At 34.3% G+C, this 24,982-nt stretch overlaps 1 protein-coding gene across 1 annotated transcript in view; it reads left to right on the top strand.

The window, feature by feature from the left end:
- ChAT (Choline acetyltransferase) overlaps positions 1-23,507 on the top strand; it is a 40,903-nt gene extending 17,396 nt beyond the window's left edge. Inside the window, exons 2-5 of the mRNA XM_072544502.1 lie at positions 10,700-11,084; positions 11,249-11,503; positions 11,642-11,883; positions 13,603-23,507. Of these exons, the coding sequence (XP_072400603.1) occupies positions 10,715-11,084; positions 11,249-11,503; positions 11,642-11,883; positions 13,603-14,427 (1,692 nt within the window). The 5' untranslated portion in view covers positions 10,700-10,714 and the 3' untranslated portion in view covers positions 14,428-23,507. The remainder of the gene's footprint in view (positions 1-10,699; positions 11,085-11,248; positions 11,504-11,641; positions 11,884-13,602) is intronic.
- The last annotated feature ends 1,475 nt before the right edge of the window (positions 23,508-24,982 follow it).

Genomic DNA, 24,982 nt, shown 5'->3' with positions numbered 1-24,982 from the left:
TACTATATGATAATTAAAGCATTGTACCTTTTTATATAAAAATTTTTGATTTATAAATTAGAAACCCGTTATCCAGAAACAATCAGCCCAATCAATTAATTCTATTGACCTCAAAAATTACGCTCTTAGTCAAACAGAACGGCTAATCCTCAAAATTGCACAAGTTATAGCACGACGGATTCCACCCTCTTGTATCCAATTATAATTTTTAATCCCCCCGGGGAGAGAGGACGTTCAGCGCGCTACTGTTTGCTCTTCAAATCTCAGGGGATTTGAGCACGATTCGGCTGCCGACCTAGGTGGTGCAGTAGTGCTTTTGATGCTTCTAGTTGAGAAACGGCACTCTGGAGGAAAACTGCCAGACCCGGTAGAGAAGGTAGATGGAAAGGAGCGATTAAACTACTTGAATTATTAGAGATTTTATATGCAAATATGTTTTAGTTTGTTTAAAATACAATACGGCCTTGATGAAAGAAAAGAAGAAAGAGATAAAAATTGTACGGCTATAATTTTTGCCAAAAGTGAATTAGAAATTCTAGTTATTATTTTAAGTAGATTTTTACAAATCAGCCTATCTAATGCGATCTATAAATAAAGGTAGAGAAATATATAAAACTACCACAGCTTTAACCATTTTTACTATTCTTGACAATGATAAAAAATAGCTACACCTATTAGATAGACGTGAAAGCTAGATAATGTCGCAAAGAGATAACTCTGGACCAAAGCCAGTGAAATGAGATTTCTGAGAAGATTGAAAGGCATTACAAGACTTCACAGATAGGAAAATGGACACGTAAAACAAGAACTAGTGTTTGCTCGCTCAATAAAAACATAAAAGAATATAAAAATGGATGAAAATCGACTAAAAAATACCAAATACCAGAAGACTTGTTGATGTTCCTTGAAAACATATAGCGAAGCTTGCCGCAACAGGCAATAAATGCTTAAACGCTCGAATGGAGAAGAAGAGCTTTACTATCAAAAAGTATTTCATAGAGAATCCGTGATGAGATGATACCTCCTTATTTTCTACAGTTGCCGTCTTCCAAGTACGGTTGGTAATGAAACTCTCTGTTCAAACAGGAATTTTTTATTTATTTTTGTTTTTAGAAGAAACTATATACTAAGGATTTAATAAGCTAGTTAAGCAAATGTAGAAATGTGTTAACTAGACGGACCATTGATAAATTTCTCAGACCTGAATTTTAAAAGTTTTGCAAGATGGACTATTAACTGATACTGAAAAACCTGCGGTGATGTAAAGACATGAATATAGACGTTTTTAAAGAATTTTTTGTTTAAAAATTAAATCTGATTCCGAAATATTTGTTACGGACAATGTACGTTATCATTCAAGGTTACTAGACGCTTTGTCAAGAAGTCATTGGTAATGACTTTTTTCCAAAAATATAAACATACCAAAAGATCCGTTAGGAAAAAAATACCTTTAACATGTTGTTCACACGCGCAAGGATACATGTAGACCTACAATTTAGAGAATTTAACATCGTCCCAATTGGAGTACTGTGATTTGTTTTAAGAATTCTCATTCCCCGATTTTGTAATTTTTGCAACATGTAAGTTTGTTAAGATTAAACAAAAATAAAATTTATGAGCCATAGTTATAATGAGGTTGAATAATTGAGCCGTGATTTTGGTCTCAATTGACAAATTTTGAGATATTCTGCTCAGAAAGTTTAATTTTTTATTATTTTATATGTTTTTATGGATGTACTCGAAGTGACTATCAAAACTCAAAATATCGTCAAGCTGGAATCCTAAATATTTAACTATTGTAACCACTTCAATTTTTTCATTATTAATATTTAAATTTATGCTCTTAGTATCAAGCAAGCTATATTTATGTTTAGTATTTATTTTTTAAATAGCTACATTAAAATTGTCACCACTACAACAAATTAGAGTGTCATTGGCAAAAAGATTAACAAATTCACAGACTACCAAACCTTTTTGTATGGGTGATATAGTACTTATTTTTAATAAGTACTATCACCTCTATCATTAGGAATTCTACCCATAGTAAAAGATGTATTATTTAAATTCAACATAAAGTGTCCAATGGTTTCAAAAATTTCTTTTACCATTCTGCAATTTAATGTTTCATATATAATAAAATTAGGAATGATTATATTAGGGGAAGTCTAGAGGTGACTTCAATTGTTGCTAAGATGAGATAACATAGGTTAAGATGGTTTGGTCATGTTCAAAGTAGAAATGTTTATCACCCAATATAAAGAATTACTGATCTACGAATTCCTGGAAATAGTAGAAGAGGAACACCAAAACAGACCTGGGGGTAGACGCTTAGGTAGACTACAGGACATGTTGGTAAAGGGTATTAATATTAATATGACCCGAGATAGAAACTTATGGAGCAATGTACTTAGGGAAACCCATCCCGTATAGGGATAAAGGCAAAGAGAATGATGATGATGGTAATGATAATGATAATGATAATGATGATGATGATGATGGTGATGATGATGATGATGATGATGGTGGTGGTGATGATGATGATGATGATGATGATGGTGGTGATGATGATGATGATGATGATGTAATGAGAATTTATTATCTAAATTGCGAACAATTTATCGCACATCCTGCATGGAAAGCACTTCACATTCTTCAAAATTTAAATATAGATTATTATGTACATTATACCATGTTTTCATGGTGTACTTTCAACAAAATACTCAATAAGACTATTAGTTATATCTACGTTGTTTGTTAACCTTTTAGGCCTGTAGCAGTTTTAAAGATTACAGAGTTTGACAATTCTCGGCTTTTATCATTGATCTTTTTTTTATATTATCCACATTTCTTTTGGATTGTTTTTATTCCTATCAATTTTGTTAAAACCGCTTCTTTTTTAAACTATACAATATTTACTACCTCATTTCTATGTCTCTTAAAAATGTCCCATTTATGGTTTTGTTTTCAATGATGTCAACACATTTTTTAAAATGTTTATAAGCACTATCACGCTGTTTAATTTGTTTAAACACCTTATAATCAAACCAAGACAGTTTTGTTAAACTGTTTGTTCGGGCTGTTAGGCCGTTGTCTTCTGAGATTAGTTCTCGACGTTTCGCCAACACTAGGGGTTGGCATCTTCTGGAGATGTTACTGCTTCGCTTGTAAGCTGAAACTGACGCCGCGTTTTGACTCATTGTTCGGATTGTTGTGTTGTTAGGTGTCTTCTTCTTTTGATATTTTTGATGTCCTGCTTTAGGCTTTTGCCTCTTCAAGACGTGGTTTGTTTTCGTTTGGTTTTGGCACTGGTTTTGATGTTCGTGGATCCGTGGTCTTTGTTTGTGGTGACCTGGTCGTCGGATGAGCGCCTGGACAATCGGTGAAAGACAATGTTGAAACGGTTCTTTTGAGAATTTTTTGATCTAAAAAATAAATTAGTATATATGTGAATTTGAATTTATGTATTTATTAATTATTAAATTAGTAACTATGTGAACGCGGCGCGAAAGGGTAGCTGTGGCTGGTACCTCAACAAACAGGCAGGTATAGTTGTGCAATGGGATCGGAAAACCACAGAAAACCGATCCCCCCTGTCTAGAACAAGCTCTAAGTGAGCATTTAATGTCAGTGGCGACGGCGATAGTAGAGAGGAGTTACCTCCCGTATATCAACGTTTGCATCAGGAAGTTCGTTGCTGGCGAGTGCCAGTGAAATAGTGGGTAGGAAAGAGAGTTTGGGTTTAGGTCTTCTTCTGAATACATTGCCGATGGATGAGCAGGTAGTTTTTAGGATGCTTTGGGCTCTAAGGTTTTGGCCCCGGATGGTGCTGATCGTGTAACTCCTGCTCAGAGAGGGGAGCCTCTAATTGATGGGCTGGATATTCGACAGGTGATGTATTAGGGCGGATGGGTAGTCGCATAGCTTGCAGTTTGCTCTACGCAGGATTCTCCTCTCCAAAGCAGGCAATCTTTTTGTGTTGTGGTCAGGCAACATAGTATAGATATTGGATCTATACTCGATGACCGCCCTGATAAATGTTTTGTATGTGTGTATGAGTGAGCGTGTGTGTGTTCTTCCGAATTTACCACAAAGAGCATTGAGTAGTCCGAGTCGGCTCCTGGCCTTGTTACAGGCTTTGTCTAGATCGGCCGTCCAGTTTAGTGTTTGGGTAAACACCACACCGAGGTATTCGATCTGGTTACGGAGCTGTAGTCAGTCCCCCCAAAGTCTTAAGTTGTGCCTTGCGAAAATTATGGGTGTGATAGATTGGCTTTGCTTCGGATGTCTGAAGAGAATTATTTGTGTTTTGTCTGGGTTGGGTGTTACTCTCCATCTCTGACACCACCTGTCGACCAGGTTAAGGTGATTTCGAGCAAACCCAAGTGTTGCATCAACGCTCTGTGCTGTTGTTACGAGAGCTGTGTCGTCTGCGTAGAGCAAAGTGGTTGTTCTTGTGTATCGGGGTATAGGTAAGTTGCTGTTGTATATGATGTATAGTATTGGTGCCAACACGGAACCCTGAGGTACTCCCGCTGTGGGAGTAAAAGATTCAGAGAAATGACCCCGCTCCTTAACCGTAACTTGACGATGAGAGACATATGAATGGATAAGTCTGACGAATGAGAGTGGTAGACCGATGTTCAATAGTTTCTTGACCAGTCCCACATGTCAAACTTGGTCAAAGGCTTTTTAAACATCGAGGAAGATGCCTAGTGAAACTTTCCATCGTTCAGACTTTGTGTGATGTGTGTGACGATTTCTGTCAATGCCGTTTTGGTAGAGTACCTTCTCTAAAGCCGAATTGGAATGGTGGGATGACGTTGTGTTCTGTGGCGTTGTACTGCGGAGCCCATATTTATATTTTCTACTCGCCTCCCCTTCACTGGTTTCGGCGTGAGGGGGCGTGTCGTCGTTTGTAGTAGCTTTTCTTTCTTCGTGTTTTGCGGGAAGGGTTTTTTTGTATTTTAATATTGGTATCCATGCTTTGTTGATTTTTAGTCCTTCTTCTATCCGATTAAAATTATTTGGGTGCTTATATATCTCCACCGCTTCCCGATACAACCGTGGGTAGTACTGTGATGTTTTATCCAGCATCTGGGTTTTTTTCAAACAGTATCCGATGTTCTCCGCTTCCCAAAGCGTGTTCGGCAACGGCAGATTTGTCGATATGTCCTAAACGACAATAGCTTTTATGTTCGTTTATCCTTGTGTTGGTGTGTCTTTTCGTGGTTCCCACATATACCACTCCACATATGCATGGTATTCGGTATACTCCGGCCGTTGCTAATGGGTCGCGTTTGTCCTTCACCGATTTTAAACAGTCCTTAATTTTCTTTGTAGGCTTAAAAATGGTCTTTACATTGGCTTTTTTAAGTATCCGCCCAATTTTGTCCGTTAACCCCGATATATAGGGCAAGAACGCTTTGCCTATACAGAGTTTGACAATTCTCGGCTTTTATCATTGATCTTTTTTTTATATTATCCACATTTCTTTTGGATTGTTTTTATTCCTATCAATTTTGTTAAAACCGCTTCTTTTTTAAACTATACAATATTTACTACCTCATTTCTATGTCTCTTAAAAATGTCCCATTTATGGTTTTGTTTTCAATGATGTCAACACATTTTTTAAAATGTTTATAAGCACTATCACGCTGTTTAATTTGTTTAAACACCTTATAATCAAACCAAGACAGTTTTGTTAAACTGTTTGTTCGGGCTGTTAGGCCGTTGTCTTCTGAGATTAGTTCTCGACGTTTCGCCAACACTAGGGGTTGGCATCTTCTGGAGATGTTACTGCTTCGCTTGTAAGCTGAAACTGACGCCGCGTTTTGACTCATTGTTCGGATTGTTGTGTTGTTAGGTGTCTTCTTCTTTTGATATTTTTGATGTCCTGCTTTAGGCTTTTGCCTCTTCAAGACGTGGTTTGTTTTCGTTTGGTTTTGGCACTGGTTTTGATGTTCGTGGATCCGTGGTCTTTGTTTGTGGTGACCTGGTCGTCGGATGAGCGCCTGGACAATCGGTGAAAGACAATGTTGAAACGGTTCTTTTGAGAATTTTTTGATCTAAAAAATAAATTAGTATATATGTGAATTTGAATTTATGTATTTATTAATTATTAAATTAGTAACTATGTGAACGCGGCGCGAAAGGGTAGCTGTGGCTGGTACCTCAACAAACAGGCAGGTATAGTTGTGCAATGGGATCGGAAAACCACAGAAAACCGATCCCCCCTGTCTAGAACAAGCTCTAAGTGAGCATTTAATGTCAGTGGCGACGGCGATAGTAGAGAGGAGTTACCTCCCGTATATCAACGTTTGCATCAGGAAGTTCGTTGCTGGCGAGTGCCAGTGAAATAGTGGGTAGGAAAGAGAGTTTGGGTTTAGGTCTTCTTCTGAATACATTGCCGATGGATGAGCAGGTAGTTTTTAGGATGCTTTGGGCTCTAAGGTTTTGGCCCCGGATGGTGCTGATCGTGTAACTCCTGCTCAGAGAGGGGAGCCTCTAATTGATGGGCTGGATATTCGACAGGTGATGTATTAGGGCGGATGGGTAGTCGCATAGCTTGCAGTTTGCTCTACGCAGGATTCTCCTCTCCAAAGCAGGCAATCTTTTTGTGTTGTGGTCAGGCAACATAGTATAGATATTGGATCTATACTCGATGACCGCCCTGATAAATGTTTTGTATGTGTGTATGAGTGAGCGTGTGTGTGTTCTTCCGAATTTACCACAAAGAGCATTGAGTAGTCCGAGTCGGCTCCTGGCCTTGTTACAGGCTTTGTCTAGATCGGCCGTCCAGTTTAGTGTTTGGGTAAACACCACACCGAGGTATTCGATCTGGTTACGGAGCTGTAGTCAGTCCCCCCAAAGTCTTAAGTTGTGCCTTGCGAAAATTATGGGTGTGATAGATTGGCTTTGCTTCGGATGTCTGAAGAGAATTATTTGTGTTTTGTCTGGGTTGGGTGTTACTCTCCATCTCTGACACCACCTGTCGACCAGGTTAAGGTGATTTCGAGCAAACCCAAGTGTTGCATCAACGCTCTGTGCTGTTGTTACGAGAGCTGTGTCGTCTGCGTAGAGCAAAGTGGTTGTTCTTGTGTATCGGGGTATAGGTAAGTTGCTGTTGTATATGATGTATAGTATTGGTGCCAACACGGAACCCTGAGGTACTCCCGCTGTGGGAGTAAAAGATTCAGAGAAATGACCCCGCTCCTTAACCGTAACTTGACGATGAGAGACATATGAATGGATAAGTCTGACGAATGAGAGTGGTAGACCGATGTTCAATAGTTTCTTGACCAGTCCCACATGTCAAACTTGGTCAAAGGCTTTTTAAACATCGAGGAAGATGCCTAGTGAAACTTTCCATCGTTCAGACTTTGTGTGATGTGTGTGACGATTTCTGTCAATGCCGTTTTGGTAGAGTACCTTCTCTAAAGCCGAATTGGAATGGTGGGATGACGTTGTGTTCTGTGGCGTTGTACTGCGGAGCCCATATTTATATTTTCTACTCGCCTCCCCTTCACTGGTTTCGGCGTGAGGGGGCGTGTCGTCGTTTGTAGTAGCTTTTCTTTCTTCGTGTTTTGCGGGAAGGGTTTTTTTGTATTTTAATATTGGTATCCATGCTTTGTTGATTTTTAGTCCTTCTTCTATCCGATTAAAATTATTTGGGTGCTTATATATCTCCACCGCTTCCCGATACAACCGTGGGTAGTACTGTGATGTTTTATCCAGCATCTGGGTTTTTTTCAAACAGTATCCGATGTTCTCCGCTTCCCAAAGCGTGTTCGGCAACGGCAGATTTGTCGATATGTCCTAAACGACAATAGCTTTTATGTTCGTTTATCCTTGTGTTGGTGTGTCTTTTCGTGGTTCCCACATATACCACTCCACATATGCATGGTATTCGGTATACTCCGGCCGTTGCTAATGGGTCGCGTTTGTCCTTCACCGATTTTAAACAGTCCTTAATTTTCTTTGTAGGCTTAAAAATGGTCTTTACATTGGCTTTTTTAAGTATCCGCCCAATTTTGTCCGTTAACCCCGATATATAGGGCAAGAACGCTTTGCCTATACATTCTGTTTCTTCATCCTTTCTTCTAAAGACCTTGTTCATCGCTTTATGTATTTCTCTTCTGGTATAACCATTAGAGGTCAGCGCTTTTTCAATATGAAGAAGTTCACTTGAGATACCTTGTTTTTGGCCTGGATGATGATTTGAGTTCCTGTTTAGGTATCTGTCCGTGTGTGTAAGTTTTCGATACACTTTATGTCCTAAGTAACCTTCCTTTCGATTAACCAATACATCAAGGAACGCCAGTTGTTGATCTTTCTCTCTTTCCATCGTAAATTGAATATTTAGATGTAGTGTGTTTATATAAGACAGGAAATCGTGAGTTTTTCTACTTCGTGACCACAAATCACAAAAGTGTCATCGACGTATCTAAACCATACCCTTGGCTTGTATGCTGAGTCCATTATCCTCTTCTCTAGATGCTCCATGAAAAGGTTGGCTACGACCGAGCTTAGTGGGCTTCCCATTGCTACCCCATCTATCTGTTCATAAATCTGCTCTTTCCATGAAAAGCAGGTGGTAGTGAGGCAAATACGGTATAATTCCACCATATCCTTAAAAACTAGTCCCTCAATTAAATTCAGAACGTCTTCTAGGGGAACTCTTGTAAATAGGGAAACAACATCAAAGCTAACAAGAATATCAGATTCCTGCAAAGCTATTCCTTTGATCTTCTCGATGAAATCTTTCATTTTACAATTGGTTTTATGTCATTGATTACTTTTTTCACAATTTTGCAAAATTTCCTGGTAAATGATATTAACATCAGCAGAATCTAAATTAAAGTTGGACATAACAAGACTAAATTTGATTTTATCCAAGTTATGATTACATAAATTTCTAAAAATGGATATATTATAATCACATAGATTATAACTATTATTATTGGAGATATTTACTGAAATAACGGAATGATCTGTTATTTTTGGACAATCGTGAACACAAACACATATTATTTTGATTAGAAAGCACATAATCTTCCAAAGTTTTGCTATTGTCAGTAATAGGTGTAGGATTACTAAAAGTATATTGTTTTATAGCATAAGTCAAAAACATTTTTTTATTTTTCCCCATAGAAATCACAAATCAACAAACAACGATAATATGCAGTAAATGAAGCATCACATATTTCTTCCAAATCTGCAATGACTTGAACGTCAGAACTGGATGATGAATGGTATAAATACCCCACCAAGTAAACCATGGATTTAAAATCAACTTTTATTACTTTGCACCAATGATTATTACACAATTGAAATATTTTAAAATTTGAAAAATCATATTGTTTGTTGATGTATAGCATAACATCAGGTATATCTACTTGTTGAGTCACAGCGAGTATAGTTTTTAAATTTCACTTCAATATTTTCAATCTGATGTCCTAGTTTCGCTGAATAAAATTATTTTGGATTTACTGCAAGTTATAAATTCTGGGACTTGGTCTCTATGTTTTACTATGCTTTTATGCTTTGGGCGTTGAGATGAATTATATCGGAGTTAACAGATACATTAGGGTTTAAGTCTTTTTTGTATGGATTTTAAAAGAATAGTTGGTCTAATATTTATGTATCTAATAGTTTTGGTAGTACCAATGTTGTCAATTAAAGTATTTAGTTTATTTTTAATTGCTTTAAAATATGCCATCGTTTGATCACCAAATATTCTGATGCTTAAAATAGCAATTAGGTAATTGTTTATTTTTAAGAACTAATTTGGCATCTTTTTTTGAGTTAAGAATCATTTTGAGTAGCGTACTCCTGTTTCTCACGTATTTTTGCAAACGAAACACTTTTATATTATTATTGTCAATATTAAAATTATTCAATATTTAAAAGAAACTTGATTGAAAGAAACTTGTTAAGAATGTTATCAAAGAAAATCTGAATATGTGAAAACTTGGTATTATTTGTGATGATTTAATTAAACCCATTATTATTAACCCGTGGTTGTTCTTCTAAGATTGATTCGTAAGGGTAATACTTAATGAATTTGTTACTCTGTTTAATTTTTTTAATAGACTTAAGTTAGTTGTTTTTGTTTGTAACACAATAATTATTCTGGAAAATTAATGAACTACATTTACTAATCTATGTATCACTTGCATCGTAACTACAAAACTCTATAAAGTACCCATCGCCGGTGGAACTTAATATTGCCCATCCAAGCAGATAACTCGGATGGTAAACGAGGGGCGCCAATCACGGCTGACGCCCGCACGCACGCACGATCCCATCACACCCCAGCCGCCCAATCGAGGGCCGCTCTTGGCCTAGAGCCAAATAAGACAATGAGGGAAATAATCGAATTCTTCCGCCTCGGTAACCGCCACGCGGTGCACCATCCTCGGTTTTTTGGAAAAGCGCCTGCAGCCACAACTGCAGAAACAGGAGAAAGGAAAAAGGTTTCGCGTTTGTTTAAAAAAATGATATGTGGACATGGACGGAGAAAAAGGAGCGTGTTTATTTCGTGGAAAAATCCAAAGTCATTTTTATCGATAAAGTTACTTAGTCTGTCTTAGATCAATAAAAATGCATTTTAAAAAAAATTGTTATTACATATTTGTCTTTCTCACAATCTTCTATATATAGTTACGTGACTGTATTGTTAACTTTTTTCTTCTCCTAGGCATACGAATATTGGATGAACGATATGTATCTAAACTACCGGGAACCTATAGCTATCAACTCCAATCCAGGCATGGTTTTCCCTCCTAGAAAATTCACAACCATCCTAGATGTAGCTCGGTTCGCAGCCAGACTCATAGACGCTGCTCTGGACCACAAAGAAATTCTTAATCGCAAAGCTTTGCCTGTAGAAAAAGCTACATCGAGGGAGGCTGGTCAGCCTCTGTGCATGGCGCAGTTCTATAGGATACTGGGAGCTTCCAGATTGCCTGGAAAGAAGCGGGACTTTCACTATGTATGTCAGTTTCCTAAGGATGGGGAGCAGACATCAGAACATGTCATTGTTATTTGCAGAAGTCAATTATACTGTGTTCCTATACAAGCAGGTACCATAAATCTATTTTTGATAGTTATTTGTTACTTTTATATAGCTAGAGGTAAAGCTTTTTTAACTATTATTTTATTGAACTATTATGAAAATTCTTATTTCTTAAAAAACAGAATTAATTTACTTTTCTATCTGCTTTCTAGTAGTTTATATATATTCTAGGTGACAGAGGAAGACTGAACGAAGACGAAATATGTTCCCAATTGTTATATATACTGGATGATGCTCCGTGTTTGTCCAATCCGCCACCTATAGGTCTGTTAACAGGTTGGAAAAGATCATTATGGGCCGAAGCTAGGGAAGACTTAATGAAAGAAGAAAGAAATACGAGAAATCTAGATCTCATAACCAAAGCTTTAGTGGTTGTGTGCCTTGACGAAGGCTTACCTAATAATTTCAACTGCAGGCTTCAAAGAGGTGAGGAAGTTTATAAAAAGTCTACATTAAATTATATATTTTATAAAACTGACTGTGGTACTATACGTCTATAATTTATATATCTATCTCCTCTCGATTTCCTTTACTAAAACTAATAAAGTTTCCCATTTCCAATAGGTGGTAAAGGTCACATAGCTGCAGGTCGCGATGAAACCAACTTAGCTCACCAAATGCTTCATGGTGGAGGCAGTACCCACAATTCAGCAAACAGATGGTTTGACAAAACCATTCAGCTGGTAATCTCCGGAGATGGAGCCTGCGGTCTTTGCTATGAACATTCCAACGCCGAGGGAATCGCAGTCATCCAGTTGGCGGAAAAGCTTTGGAAGCATGCTGACTCATTCACAACACCATCAGAGGTAGATATATGTACTCTTTTTCTTTTGATGCCTATTCGTTTCGAATATTGGCGATCATTTTGGCTATAATTATTTTATTAACTGATGCTAATAGATTAGTTGTTGTTGTGGAGAACCATTTCCTCAGATTTTTTAACCATGATATTCTCCTTCTCCCAATTCCTCGCTTTCCGATTACTTTGCCTTGAAGGATTATTTTCAGTAATCTGTATTTAGTGCCGTTTCTCGTTATGTGTCCGAGATATCCCAACTTTTTCCTTTTATTCGTATAAATCACTTCTCTTTCTTTCTCCATTCTTCGTAGTACAGTCTCGTTAGTTATATTGTCCGTCCATGATATACTTAGGATTTTTCTGTATAGCCACATCTGGAGGGCTTCAAGTTTTTTCTACATCGCTCCATCGCATCCATATATGTTTAAAGATAGAACTTCTTCTTCTTCTTCTTCTTCTTCTTCTTTATAAGGAATTCTGCTTGTTCTTTGGCGGATTAATACCTCTAAATAAGGTTGTCACTCCATCTTTTGCGCGGTCGTCCGATACTTATTCTACCGATTGGTGACATATCTCTTGCTATTTTGACTACACAAATTTCCTTGATTCTGCCGACGTGATTATTTCAATCTTTTTTTATATTTAGTGTCCATTCGGTTATAGACTAAACGTTACATTTTCTTCTAATGTGTTCACTTATCTTTCGATCTCTCGGCGTAATTCTCATAATTTTTCTCAGTACTCTCACCTCTGTGATTTTCATTAGCCTTTGTGTTGTGGCTGTGTTGTGTCATCTTTGTGAGGCATATGTCATTATTGGTCTTACACTGCCTTGATAAATTCTTGGCTCCATCTCAGTGTTATTGTGTCTGTTTCGCCATATAGAGTTATTATGGCATCATGCCGGTCTATTTGCTTTTTGTAGTTGATCTTTCACTTCTTTGTCCAGGTCTCCATAGCTACATAGTGTAATATTAAGGTATTTTATTTCCATTACTTGTTTAATATTGATGCCATTAATTTCTATTTAATATCTGGTTGATTCTTGGCTGATTACAATTGTTTTAGTTTTCTGAGATGAGATTGTCACAATAAATTCTTTTGCTCTAATGTTAAATCTATGGACCAGTCTTTGAAGACTATCTTTATCTTGGGCTATCAATATCGTCGTCTGCGCGACAGAGAGTGTTTACTTCTTTGTTTCCCATTCTGTATCCTCTTCCTTTGTTGATGCTTTTGATGATTTCATCCATGATTAAATTGAATAGCATAGAGCTCAATGAGTCCGCTACCTATTTATATAGGTTCTATAAGTTGTTCATTTGATTACATTTTTAAGTCTTACTCTATCAAATACTACTCTTCAAATACAAAATAGATAGAACTTGCTGTATTATTCAAGACGTTGTATTTTTCTGGAAGACGTCTGTTATACACCGATAGTACTGCAGATAATTGGCTTATTCTTCACAAAAGAAAAAAGACATAGAACATTACAATTCTCTTTGCTCGATCAGCTGTACTGACTTTATTTAATATTTCTCCTGCCCACGATTTTTATACTTATATATGTATATATATATATATATATATATATATATATATATATATATATATATATATATATATATATATATATATATATATATATATATATTACAATTTTTTTAACTACTATATATAATCTTGGTGAGTACATTTTAAATAAAAAACTACAATTTTTTAGGTACCTGCATCTTCTTCCAGTCACCTTCCTCCTCCAGAACGCTTAGAATGGCTACTGGAAGCTACCGATCACAAGAGAATAGAAGAAGCCGGACTATACCTAGACAATTTAGTAAAAGACTTAGATTTCCAGGTTTTTAGATACAACGGGTATGGCAAAGAGTTCATGAAGTCCTGCAAAGTTAGTCCAGATGTATATATTCAATTGGCTCTGCAATTAACTTACTATAGACTGTATGGTAAGCTTACAGCAACCTATGAAAGTGCTTCAGTCAGAAGATTTAGGATGGGAAGAGTAGACTGTATAAGATCAGCTAGTCCGGAAGCTTTAGCTTGGGTAAAAGCAATGTCGCAACCAAAAGAAGACGATACAAGCAACAAGAAGGTAACATTCCATCTAGTTAGTGATGAAAAAAAGATCCTACTATGGAACGAAGCTGTAGCAGCACAAACTACAGAAATGGTTGAAAACATTCTCGGCCAGGGCATAGACTTACACATCTTAGGTTTAAGAGAAGCAGCCAAAGAAACCTCGCCTACAGCTGCATCTCCACTGCCAAAACTCTTTACGGATGCATCATATAGATTAGCCAACAAATTTTTACTGTCTACCAGCCAAGTAGCCACTAGCACTAACAGCTTCATGGGCTATGGTCCCGTAGAGTCCGATGGATACGGAGCTTCTTATAATCCTAAGCCAGACTGTATTATCTTTTGCTTGTCCGCTTTTTGGTCCTCTGAGGTTACTAGTACTAGTAAGTACGCACAATCTTTAGAAGAAAGCTTGAATATCATGCAAAGCTTACTGACTCGGCCCAGTACGTGAAGTGTAGATAGAAGTTAAGATTGTACATGGTTTGAATTTAAAATGATTGGTATTGATAGTAGAAAATCTCTAGGATTGTGCTGTGCAGGTTGTTGCATCAGATGTGAGATAGGAGAAATCTAATGTGTTTTAAATTTGATAAATGATTAGCTTTTTCATTTATTGTATGGAAAATCTCTGATAGTCTGTAATATCGATGATATCGATATTTAATTGTTCGTTTCTTATTAAACTCACCGTAAAAATATCAGTAGTTGCGATCAGATTTAAGAAAAATTAATCACAATTATACGGTTAATATACTTAATTGAAATTTAAATGAGATAATCGTACAGTATGCATGGTCAAATTTAAATATCGAATAAGTTATCTGCATAAGGAACCATAAGCAAAGAAAATGCAATAACTTGCGAATGGACTAATAAAAAATATTAATGTATTTATTGCCAAAAATCGATATTAAATCATTTAAAAACATATGCAGACCAATATGTAACATTGAAATATGAGATAAAAATTGTTTATTAAAATATTCTTGGATATTTTACATAAATGTCATATAAAGATGTTATATTATAATCAAAAGTGGGCAAGTGCGGAGTATAGATTTATAGTAATTTAGAAAATATATTTATAACTTTGTTACTCCTACATATATTTGGATAATGGCCTTGAATTGTGTAGTAAGTTATGTTTTGGACACCTACTTATTTCTGCTGCAGACATCTGTATCATCAATTATCTTAATTTTTTAAAAAACATTATTTTGTCCTTATCATTGAATTTTTTATTTCTGATAATATTCTGATAATATTGTTTGACAGAGGACAAACTTAAGAGGTATTTCATGAATGCATATAAAATAATTCAAACAACTTACAATCTATTCATAGTCAAGAAAAGCGCGTGTCCAATCAATTTCATGTTACTAGAACCTAATCAACGCAAATACAAATTTGTCGCGAGGCATGATTCTGGTCCTACTCTCTCTACTACTATTTTACTATCCTTTGGCCAAATAATATGCTTTCGGAAAGGTGGCGCGGTATTCCTGGCTGTATGTTGATTCCAGAATTTCAAGTGTTAAGGTGTGTTTTGACTTCTTTCGCCAAGAATTCATCCTTATTTATGTTAATTTAATCACTAAAGCCTTGTTACATCTTGAAAGGAATGTTTTTTGATTTGCAATACGGTCAATTTCATTGCAATCATTAATTTGCAAAATTAATTATATTTTTTTAAAACATACGTCCGCAGCCAAAATAATTAAACATATCGCGATATTCGCCCAGTGCGTAACCATGGTAGGGTACCTTGAAACGATGCCAGCGTGCCTAGCGGCGAAATATGACAAAATTGGACATATCTTTTTACGCATAAATTTTATCAAAAATGGGTGCAAATACATGTTGCGTATTTAATCATGCTAATAATAGCAAAAATAGTGAGTGTAGTTTTTCTACGTTTCCAAATATTACATATAAATTAGAGAAAAGAAAAAGATGGATTCGTGCTATTAATATAAAAAATAAATATCACATATTCTCATTTTTATGCAATTGAAATAGGAAAAATTTAAATAATATACCTTTAATGATGTTTCATAAGGCTTCAAGCTAATTGCAGCCTGCCTGATGACTTTAGCTTTTGTTTCATAACTTTTTATTATTATTGCTTTTAATTACATGCTTTTCCACATGACAAACGTGATTTGCCAGTATTAGATTTTTTCTTTTCGGTTTAGGGTTAAAAAGATAAATTATGATGAATTTTTAGAAACCCAGTTCTTAATACTACATCCACTTTGTACATAAACTGGAACAATATAATTAAAAAACGAATTATTAATAATTGTCAATTTCGTATGTATTTAACATATTTATATGTTTAACCTCAAATTGGGAGGTCCAAAACTGTCAGGTAAACGCGGTAGGTAGGTGTCGCGTCAGTTACGCACGGAGCGAATATCCTTACAAGAAATAGCAAGTACCAAAATAGTGTTCCAATTCGGTATCTGCTTTGCATCATTGAGGCCCAGTTTTTTAGCGAGAGGTTAAAATTTTGGTTAGCTAACCTAGGCTGAATTTTAACCAATTTTTAACCCTCTTAGCGTTTTTCGGTGCTTTAAACTAGGTTGACATAATCTCGGTTAGTTAACTACTTTTTTTCTTTTGTTGGCTGCAGTAATTTTGCTTGTGCATGTGCAAATGGTTAAATTTAGAATATCATACAAAACTTACCTACCTGTTTGAATAAAATCTGAATCACATTCTGATGGCATTCCTTTTCTTTACTTCTTCCAATATATCATTTATAATGCAGTCAACTGGTGTTTCTTCATTTGGCTCTGTCGGACCACCACCGTCCGACACTGTATCTATACAGTACTTTTTATCCTTTGCATGGTTACGTACTGCAGTTTTTTCCCTTCTCTAGAATTTTTCTGAACGTGGTATACAAGTAGTAGATTTTGAGTTAAATTTATTGGCACGCTCTTCCCATTCACAGGACTTTTGCATATCGTTTTTTCAATGTGCCTGTAGCAAGTTGGTATAAATCTGATTTTTCGGATAATGCAACAACCAAAACATGGTGACGGACGAAGGTCTACATCAAGAAATTAAAATTTTATATTCACTTTAATGTTAGGAGATATACAGCAACTTTGTTATGGCCTCTCTGTTATCTGCTTATTTAAATTTTAAACCTCTTCAAGACGTTGGTATTTATTTTTTAATTTTAAGTGAGTTTTATTCAGGCTGAAAGAAAGCGTTTAAGGATTATTATTAAACCCTTACTTGTACAGCTCATTTTTTTGGCTATTTAATAATTATGTATCGGATTCATCAAATATTGCATCGTCCTTATTTCTTTATTGTTTATTATTTTAAAGTTTATTACTGACTTTATTATTTAGTAAACATTCTGTTATTTCAGGTGAAAGATCTTAATCAGCTAAGATATTCATAATTTCTGTGCCAAACATAGTCTTGTATGAAGTACTATTAACGCTTTTGACCATATAAAGTACTAGTTTTTTTGCTTCCAAGTAAAATATCTTGGTTTACTCCCTCAATAAATTCTTGGTTTTGTGAGATGTGGCTTACGATGGTTAAAAAATACTTAAATCAGTTAGACAGCTGACATATTTTGGCATTTGACGTTTCTAGTATGGGCGTATCACGATATGTCGAATTATATTTGCCACGTAAGGGATTCGGCTTCTCTTCGACGTAATAAAAAACTAAAAAAAATGGTTTCTGTTAGAAATGCATAATAAACTACTTTTCGAACGTTTTGCAGATTTTTGGCTAGAAGAAGAAAATTGGTGCATTTGTATTAAATTTTTGTAAAACATTGTAAATTTTGACAATTTCAAGGCCAGAAATTAATTCTTTTTATTTTAAACATCGCTATATCACACAAAATATATTATAGGCCTATGAAACTTTATTTTACCTAATGGTTAGAGAATGACTATTGTTTTATATAAAAAAAATGTTTTGGTAGAAAATTATTGTTAGAGCAGCAAGCTCTTTTTATTTTCGTAATAAAATTATTCTAGTCATTAATTTTTATAGGTATATAGATATTTATAGCTAGAGGTAGTTGATTCTCTAAACGGCTATAGCACATGCATGTGCAAAGTACACATTTACGTTTCGACCGTAGGGGAGAGTGGGTCACGTTGAGACATTTTTCTTATTTTTGATGATATAAGCTGTTTACTACTGATTTTTTTAGTTAAAAATCAAATTGCCATTATTGAATCTCTTTATAATCAAGCAAAAATAGCAGTCTTTTGTCATCACAAATAAATCTTTTTTTTAAATTATCTAAATTATTTTGAAAAACATTTTTTGTCTCAACCTGGCTTAAGTAGTGAGCCAGCTTGAGACAAATCCAAAACAACTAAAATTCTTTAAAATATTCGTTACATATTTTAAATTATCAAATGACATATAGATATACATAAACTTCAACAAAACGAGTTAAATCAAAATTCTTAACGAATGTCTGTATTATCGAACTTGACGCCAAACGAAATAAAGGACTTCTGACGTTTTGTACATCTGCAATTAAGAATTGGTGGCAGCACACATCTAACGTCACTCACTTTTATTAAACAAAAATGTGTTTTTACTTTTAAAAATATGACGTAAAAATGTGACTTTGAAGTCGTTATCGTTTACTTTAATACTTTTCGCTAAATAAAAAATTGATTTTGTATCTCGAAATTCCACCAGCATATATAATGACCAAACTTAAAATCTGTGAATGCTTCAGCGTCTAAGGATTTAGACGTAAAGAAATCAGTGTCAGTGTCACTGGATGATGATAGTGTAATAGCTGAAGTATTGCACTGTAAATTTTCTCTTAGTGCTTTTAGAGAGAGTAATTACTACCATTTTTTTCTCATTACGTTTTTCCTCGATTTCTAACTTCTCGGTCATATCAGTTAAAATTTTGCTTCGGCCTTTTCTTCGTAATTTGAGATTTTTTTTTTTTTGGTGTTCTGCTTTGGGATAACCAAACAATTGTTCTGGGCTTCTAAAGAGATAACGTCTCTCGTTAGTTTCTACAATTTCTTTATTGTGATGAAAACCAGGCTCTTTATTTGTCAAATGTTTGCTGAAGCTTGGCTGACATTCTTTACGATTAGTATGACCCTCCTCTAATATTTCATTCCTATCAATTACGTTAAAAATCAAAAAGTCACCTTCATAGAAGACGTATTGATTATTAGGCACTATTCTGCGTTTTTTTAAAACTTCGTTTATGCTACTAGGGATCATAGATTTATCAAGCGCATATCCGACACATTCCACAAAATTTTTTATTGGCTATCTTGGATTTGATCATGGCAGGGGTAGTGCAGTTTCTGAAACATTAGAGAAAAAGTTAAGTATTTTAGCAAGTCATACCTTGTACAATTTACAAATACAAAACTTATAATCCAGCACGTTGTAACCAATACACCTTGTTCGCCGCTTTAAATTTTATTGATTTGTTTTACTTCTCTTGGTGCAAGAATATTTGTTGACTTTTGTATAGTTGTGGTCAATATTTCATCTAAATTGAAAATCCGTGAGCCTTCAGAAAAGTAATCAAAACGCTTTAACACTTCCTCTAAATTTCGAAAAAATACATCCATATTACAGCGATTAAATGATGTAGTGAATAAGCTGCAACCTTTCGGTTGGCGGCTACTGAGTTCGGGATGTCTCTTTCTGAAACCATGCAGCCAGTTAAGTCTAGAAGACTTCGTTTCTTCTCATTCCTGAGGCATATAAATTTTATTATACAGACAGAGTTCGTAAGTCGAATTCTGCTTGCATTGTATTACGTAATTTTTCGAGTATCGTAGTGGGGTTTATACAATAATACGTGTTTGGAGCTCATGTTATGTTGTGTTTTAATGCATCATCTACAGCACTTTTCATAGTATCTGTGCTAAACAATCCTTTGTTAGATTTTCTTTTTCGACCGCAAGACATATTTAACAAAAAATCATTATCATATTATGAACGATTGATTACATTATTGGTTACGGCCAATGATGCCGATAATATATTATTAACAACATTCTTTAATATTATAAAACATTGTGCAAAAACAAAACAGACAATCACAGCAGAAGTTAAAAGAAAGTCTCCTTGGTCAATTAAAACAATAACATTTTAAAAATATCACATCTGAAATATTTTATAACTCCTTAAAGTATTTAGTCTAAAAAAATTTACCTCTTTCTTAAACAAACAACACGTGTAAAAAAAGCTTTCGGGATGCGTGCACTTACCTAAACAACACGAGAACGACTGACCGTATTAACGGCGAATACTTTGTAGAACTGAATGCCATTTATAGCACGTAATTAGAAAATTGATGCGACTGTCTCTTAGTTCACGCGTTTCAAGGTGTCCCATTCTCCCCTTCAAATTTTAATAATTTCGGACGATCCGACGCGCAGATATTTTCTAGGTCATAGCCGTTTAGATAATCCACAAGCTCTATCACTCATCCGAAATTTTGAATAGTATATAAAAATATTGTTAAAATATATAAACATATCAATATTATATTTTTCTTATAACGTATTCTTAAGTAAGTGAAATGATCAAAGAAGAATAAAATTTTTTAAAAATACTACCAGTCGCTACTGACTTGAAGATCAGTAATAGTCGAAGGTAAAAAAATGCACTCATTTTATATTAAATGTGTTCTCTAGCGACTTAGTAAAAGATCGTTTTTTCACTAATTTAGCATACACTTTTTACATTTTAATAATTTAATTTATAAATAAATATCTTAAATGAAAGTTTATGACACTGTTATAAGAATATTGTTAGATACTTTATATTTTCATTTAAATCTAAACATGTATTATTGTGTTATATTTTAAATGTTTGTTCTTAGAAATACTCAATAATGTGTCCTAAAAAGCAACTTATACATATCACTATCACTATAAGAAATAAACGAACAACTTTTTAATCGTACGTTATATATCTATATATGTAAATAGGTGTTACTATACATTGAAATATTAAAATATTATTATTATAACATATTGTGGATATTGTCGTTTCAATATTAGAGGAGCGGTGAACCCCCAAAAAGATGACTATGACATAACTCGTTGGCTACCGAGCAAATTTAGTACAAAAATGTTGGTAATGAAAATCGACAACTTTTGCTAATAGTACTAATAGTGCTAAATTGTTTTAGTAGGGTGATGTAATGATACTATAATTTCGTCATTATATTATTATATAAACGTCTTTTCCTCAAAAAGGAGATGTATCCGTACTCTTAACTTTTATTATAAACAAAATTGCGATTTTTTGAAAAAATTGTATGCTACACGTTGAATATATGTTTCCAATTAAAAATTTGTGTTACAAATTATTTTTGAATTTGTTTGAATTTTGATCCACATATAAGTTGCTTCCAAGCTGAAGGGAAAATTCTATAAAACTACCATAAGACCAGCCATGATATACGAAATTGAATGTTGGGCAGTTTATCGTAAAGTAAAACAACGAATGCATATGGCGGAACTGAGAATGCTTAGATGGATGTGTGGAATGAACAAAAAGGATAAAATTAAGAATAAGTATCTAAGGGAAGACTACGGGTGGCACCAATTGATGCTAAAATAAGAGAGCGTAGGTTAAGATTTTTTTAGCACGTTCAAGGTCGAAACGTTCATGACTCAATAAAATATCATTAAAATATTTCAAAAAAGCATTGTCGAATGATAAAAATACATTAACTCCTATAAACTAAAGACTAAATTTCTCTGTGAATATTTAAATGAAAAAATAGTTACATAAAAGAGTTTCAAAGTAGAAGATTATTAAGCTGGAAAAGTACCTCCTCCTGATACATCATTTGAATTAATATTCGACCAATGTAAGCAATTTTAATAGATTCACCTGACATAGACGTATTTTTATTATTGTTGGCATACATAAAAAGCTTCCAATCTTGTCGAAGAACATGTTTTGTAGAGGTACAATTACTACATTGCTAGATAAACGAAGGTATGTACCGATACATTCTTTGGAAAAAAACTTCAAATATAATTTACTTGCTTCTGTCCTTACATTCTATAAGTGGATGCGATATTACATTAATTTTTTTTATCAGAAAGTAATTAAGTATATATAAGTATATTTAACTTCGAAAAAAATGAGTGAGGATGATTTACAAAATTGTTCGAATATTACATATCTGCCAATAGAAAAAATTTGCTTCGAAAAAATCAAAATCAGAAAGATATTGTGTTAACCCACTTAAGTACAATTAGCTGATGAAAAAAATGCATCTGTAGCTAAATTGCTTTCATCGAAACAGGCATTCAAACAACATATTTTTTTAAGGTCCATATGGCAAATCAATAAGTGGAGTTAGGCTATTTAGCCCGAAATTACTTTATATGAAATACTTCAGTATGGATGAATTCAATAAGACCATAAGTTACAGATAAAAATTCCTGCACAAGTAATATGTATCCATGTGGATTCCGAATTAGAGCGCAATAATGTATGTAGATGCTCTGTGTCCGATATTATTATAACTTTTTGATAATACTGTTTAGAAGCCTAAAATTTTTCAAATTTCAAAATTTCATTTCAATAAAAACATTTTACCATAATAATAATAAAATTATATAAAATAATTTTGTACTCATATTTACCTGTTTACCCCATTCAAAAAATTTTATTAAGAAAACTTTTGCAGATTTTTCATTGCGAAAATTTTGGTCAAATTTGCCCAGTAACCAGAGAGTTATGGGTTTATCGTAAACTACAGCAATTTTTGGGAGTTCGCCGGTCGCCTATATCAAATATCACTATGGGTCGTAAGCATTTTGAAAAAGGAAAACGGTATTTTATTTGTATGTATTGATTGACACTAGGAACGAACGTGTTTCAGTAATAAGCACTTTATCCTTTTTTAAGGCTATATAACTCTCATTATTTTAAAGATTTTTTGCTAATGTAATACTTTGATTTTTTGGTGTAAACTTTCTTATGCGTGAAATTTCAGGGTTATTTAGATATATACGTTGGCATTAGTAATACATTACTTTCAAGCCAGCCTCCCCAGAGATTTCAGATGGAGTTTTATCTAAAACGAGGGTTTTTTTGGATGCTAGTTTATTAATAAAAGTTTATATTTCTTCTAGCATCATATAAAGTTCTCTTCCATAGTCATTTCTAATGGTGTTTCTTCAATGGTTGCTATCACTTGAGTATAGTTGCTCACAATACTTATGCTGCACCTCCACTGCTTCGTCTATAGTTATTATCAAAGAGTTGTTTTCGTTAAAAGCTGCCTAATTTTTAATTGAATCTTACGTATTATTCTTAATTTTTTTGAACAACTTTTAGATTTCTACCAAAATGGAATACTGTTTTATATAAGTGCAAATAGTTTTAAGTAGGTATCCGTTATGACATTTTCTTTGTTGAATCTGCTGTATTTACTAAGAACCAAAACATACTTATGTATTGTTTTTTTTTTGTTAAAATATTTATTGTTATATTTTGTATGTAAATAGTTTGCAAATCATGTGTTACTGAATTATTTTTTATGTTAATTTTAACCCTACAATGCATGATTTTTTGAATTTGTTTCAAAAAAATATTTTTGGTTAGGTATTAGTGCTATGAATGGGTAAAAAATATTTAAAAAAATCTTTGGCTTTTTTATTATATATTTTTTTATTTTTTTTAATGTATCACATATGCTACAACATGCACTTATGATACAAAAAAAGGAAAAATGATCTTAACCCTACAATGCATCATGTAGCATATCTGCTACATATAAAATATTGACGAATTTTATTTTCAATAACAGTTTATTGATGGAAGTTACCAAAACAATTTTTATTTTTATTCAAACATAGATAAACTTTGCATTTTTCACAAAAAATAAAAGAAAATCCTTTGCAACCGGGTATTTTACATCGTTGCCTGGTATTACTCCAGTTCGGAATGTGACCAAAGTTGTCAGTTCTTACATCTTTTGGAGGAATTGCGGTTAAAGATGATTTTTTCTTTTTCTGTTCTAAATTTCGGTCAAAAGAAGAAGATGGCCTTCCCCTCTTTTTTGAACAATTCTGCCCAACGTTGCACAGACAATTGGCGATTTCAGCACGTCAATTTTCCATTGACATTGTGGCTGTTTCCTATTTGCCTCTCTACCCTCTGATAGAGTAGACATGCGTTGATGATGGTAATGTAAACTAAATGATAAAAAATTCTGCAGTACCATTTTCTGGTTCTCATTGAGATTTTGTAACACCCCAAAATACTATCTAAAAGATCCACTCCACCCATATGTTTGTTATATTTTAACACTAAGTTTGGACATGGTACTTCCACTCGTTTTTTCTCTTTTTTATCAAACCTTTTCACTTCTTGAACTGGAGAAGAACCCATGTATGTAGAAAGTAATGTGACAGCTTTATTATCCAGCCATAAAACTGAGACAAACGGAGCATTTTGAAAAGAAGTTACATATTCTTCGAAAGAACCTCACAGTTGTTTTTTTGAAAACAGTATCACTAGAAAATTTGCAGTTGGGCAAACGATTCCTTCTCACTGTTCCTAACGAAAGAATGCCATTTGAGAATAAATATGACATCAGAGGAATTCCTGTATAATAATTATCAAAATAGACAATGTAATTGCAGTTTTTGGGAATTGGCCGGCACAAGCGTATAATAACGTTTGCTGAAGCCCCAAGATCAGGCTTATTTGGAAAACGGTACTTCTCAGAATTTTCTTGGCCCCAGTATATTTCAAATTGGTACGCATATCCCGTAACACCAGATAAAACAAATAATTCATAGCCCCATTTATGAGGCTTTAGTGGCATGTACTGTTTCATGTAGTGTCGGGCCTTTGTTGCACACATTTGCTCATCTACAGATAGACACTTTTCAAATGGAACAGTTTGGAATGTTTCGTTCAAAGAGTCAATAAATGGCCGCAATTTATGCAGACGATCATGATCCGCATGATCTTTAGGAAGCATT

This window comes from Diabrotica undecimpunctata, chromosome 1 (assembly GCF_040954645.1).
Source record: "Diabrotica undecimpunctata isolate CICGRU chromosome 1, icDiaUnde3, whole genome shotgun sequence".
Taxonomy (NCBI): Eukaryota; Metazoa; Arthropoda; class Insecta; order Coleoptera; family Chrysomelidae; genus Diabrotica; species Diabrotica undecimpunctata.
This window is presented reverse-complemented; position numbering and strand designations above follow the sequence as displayed.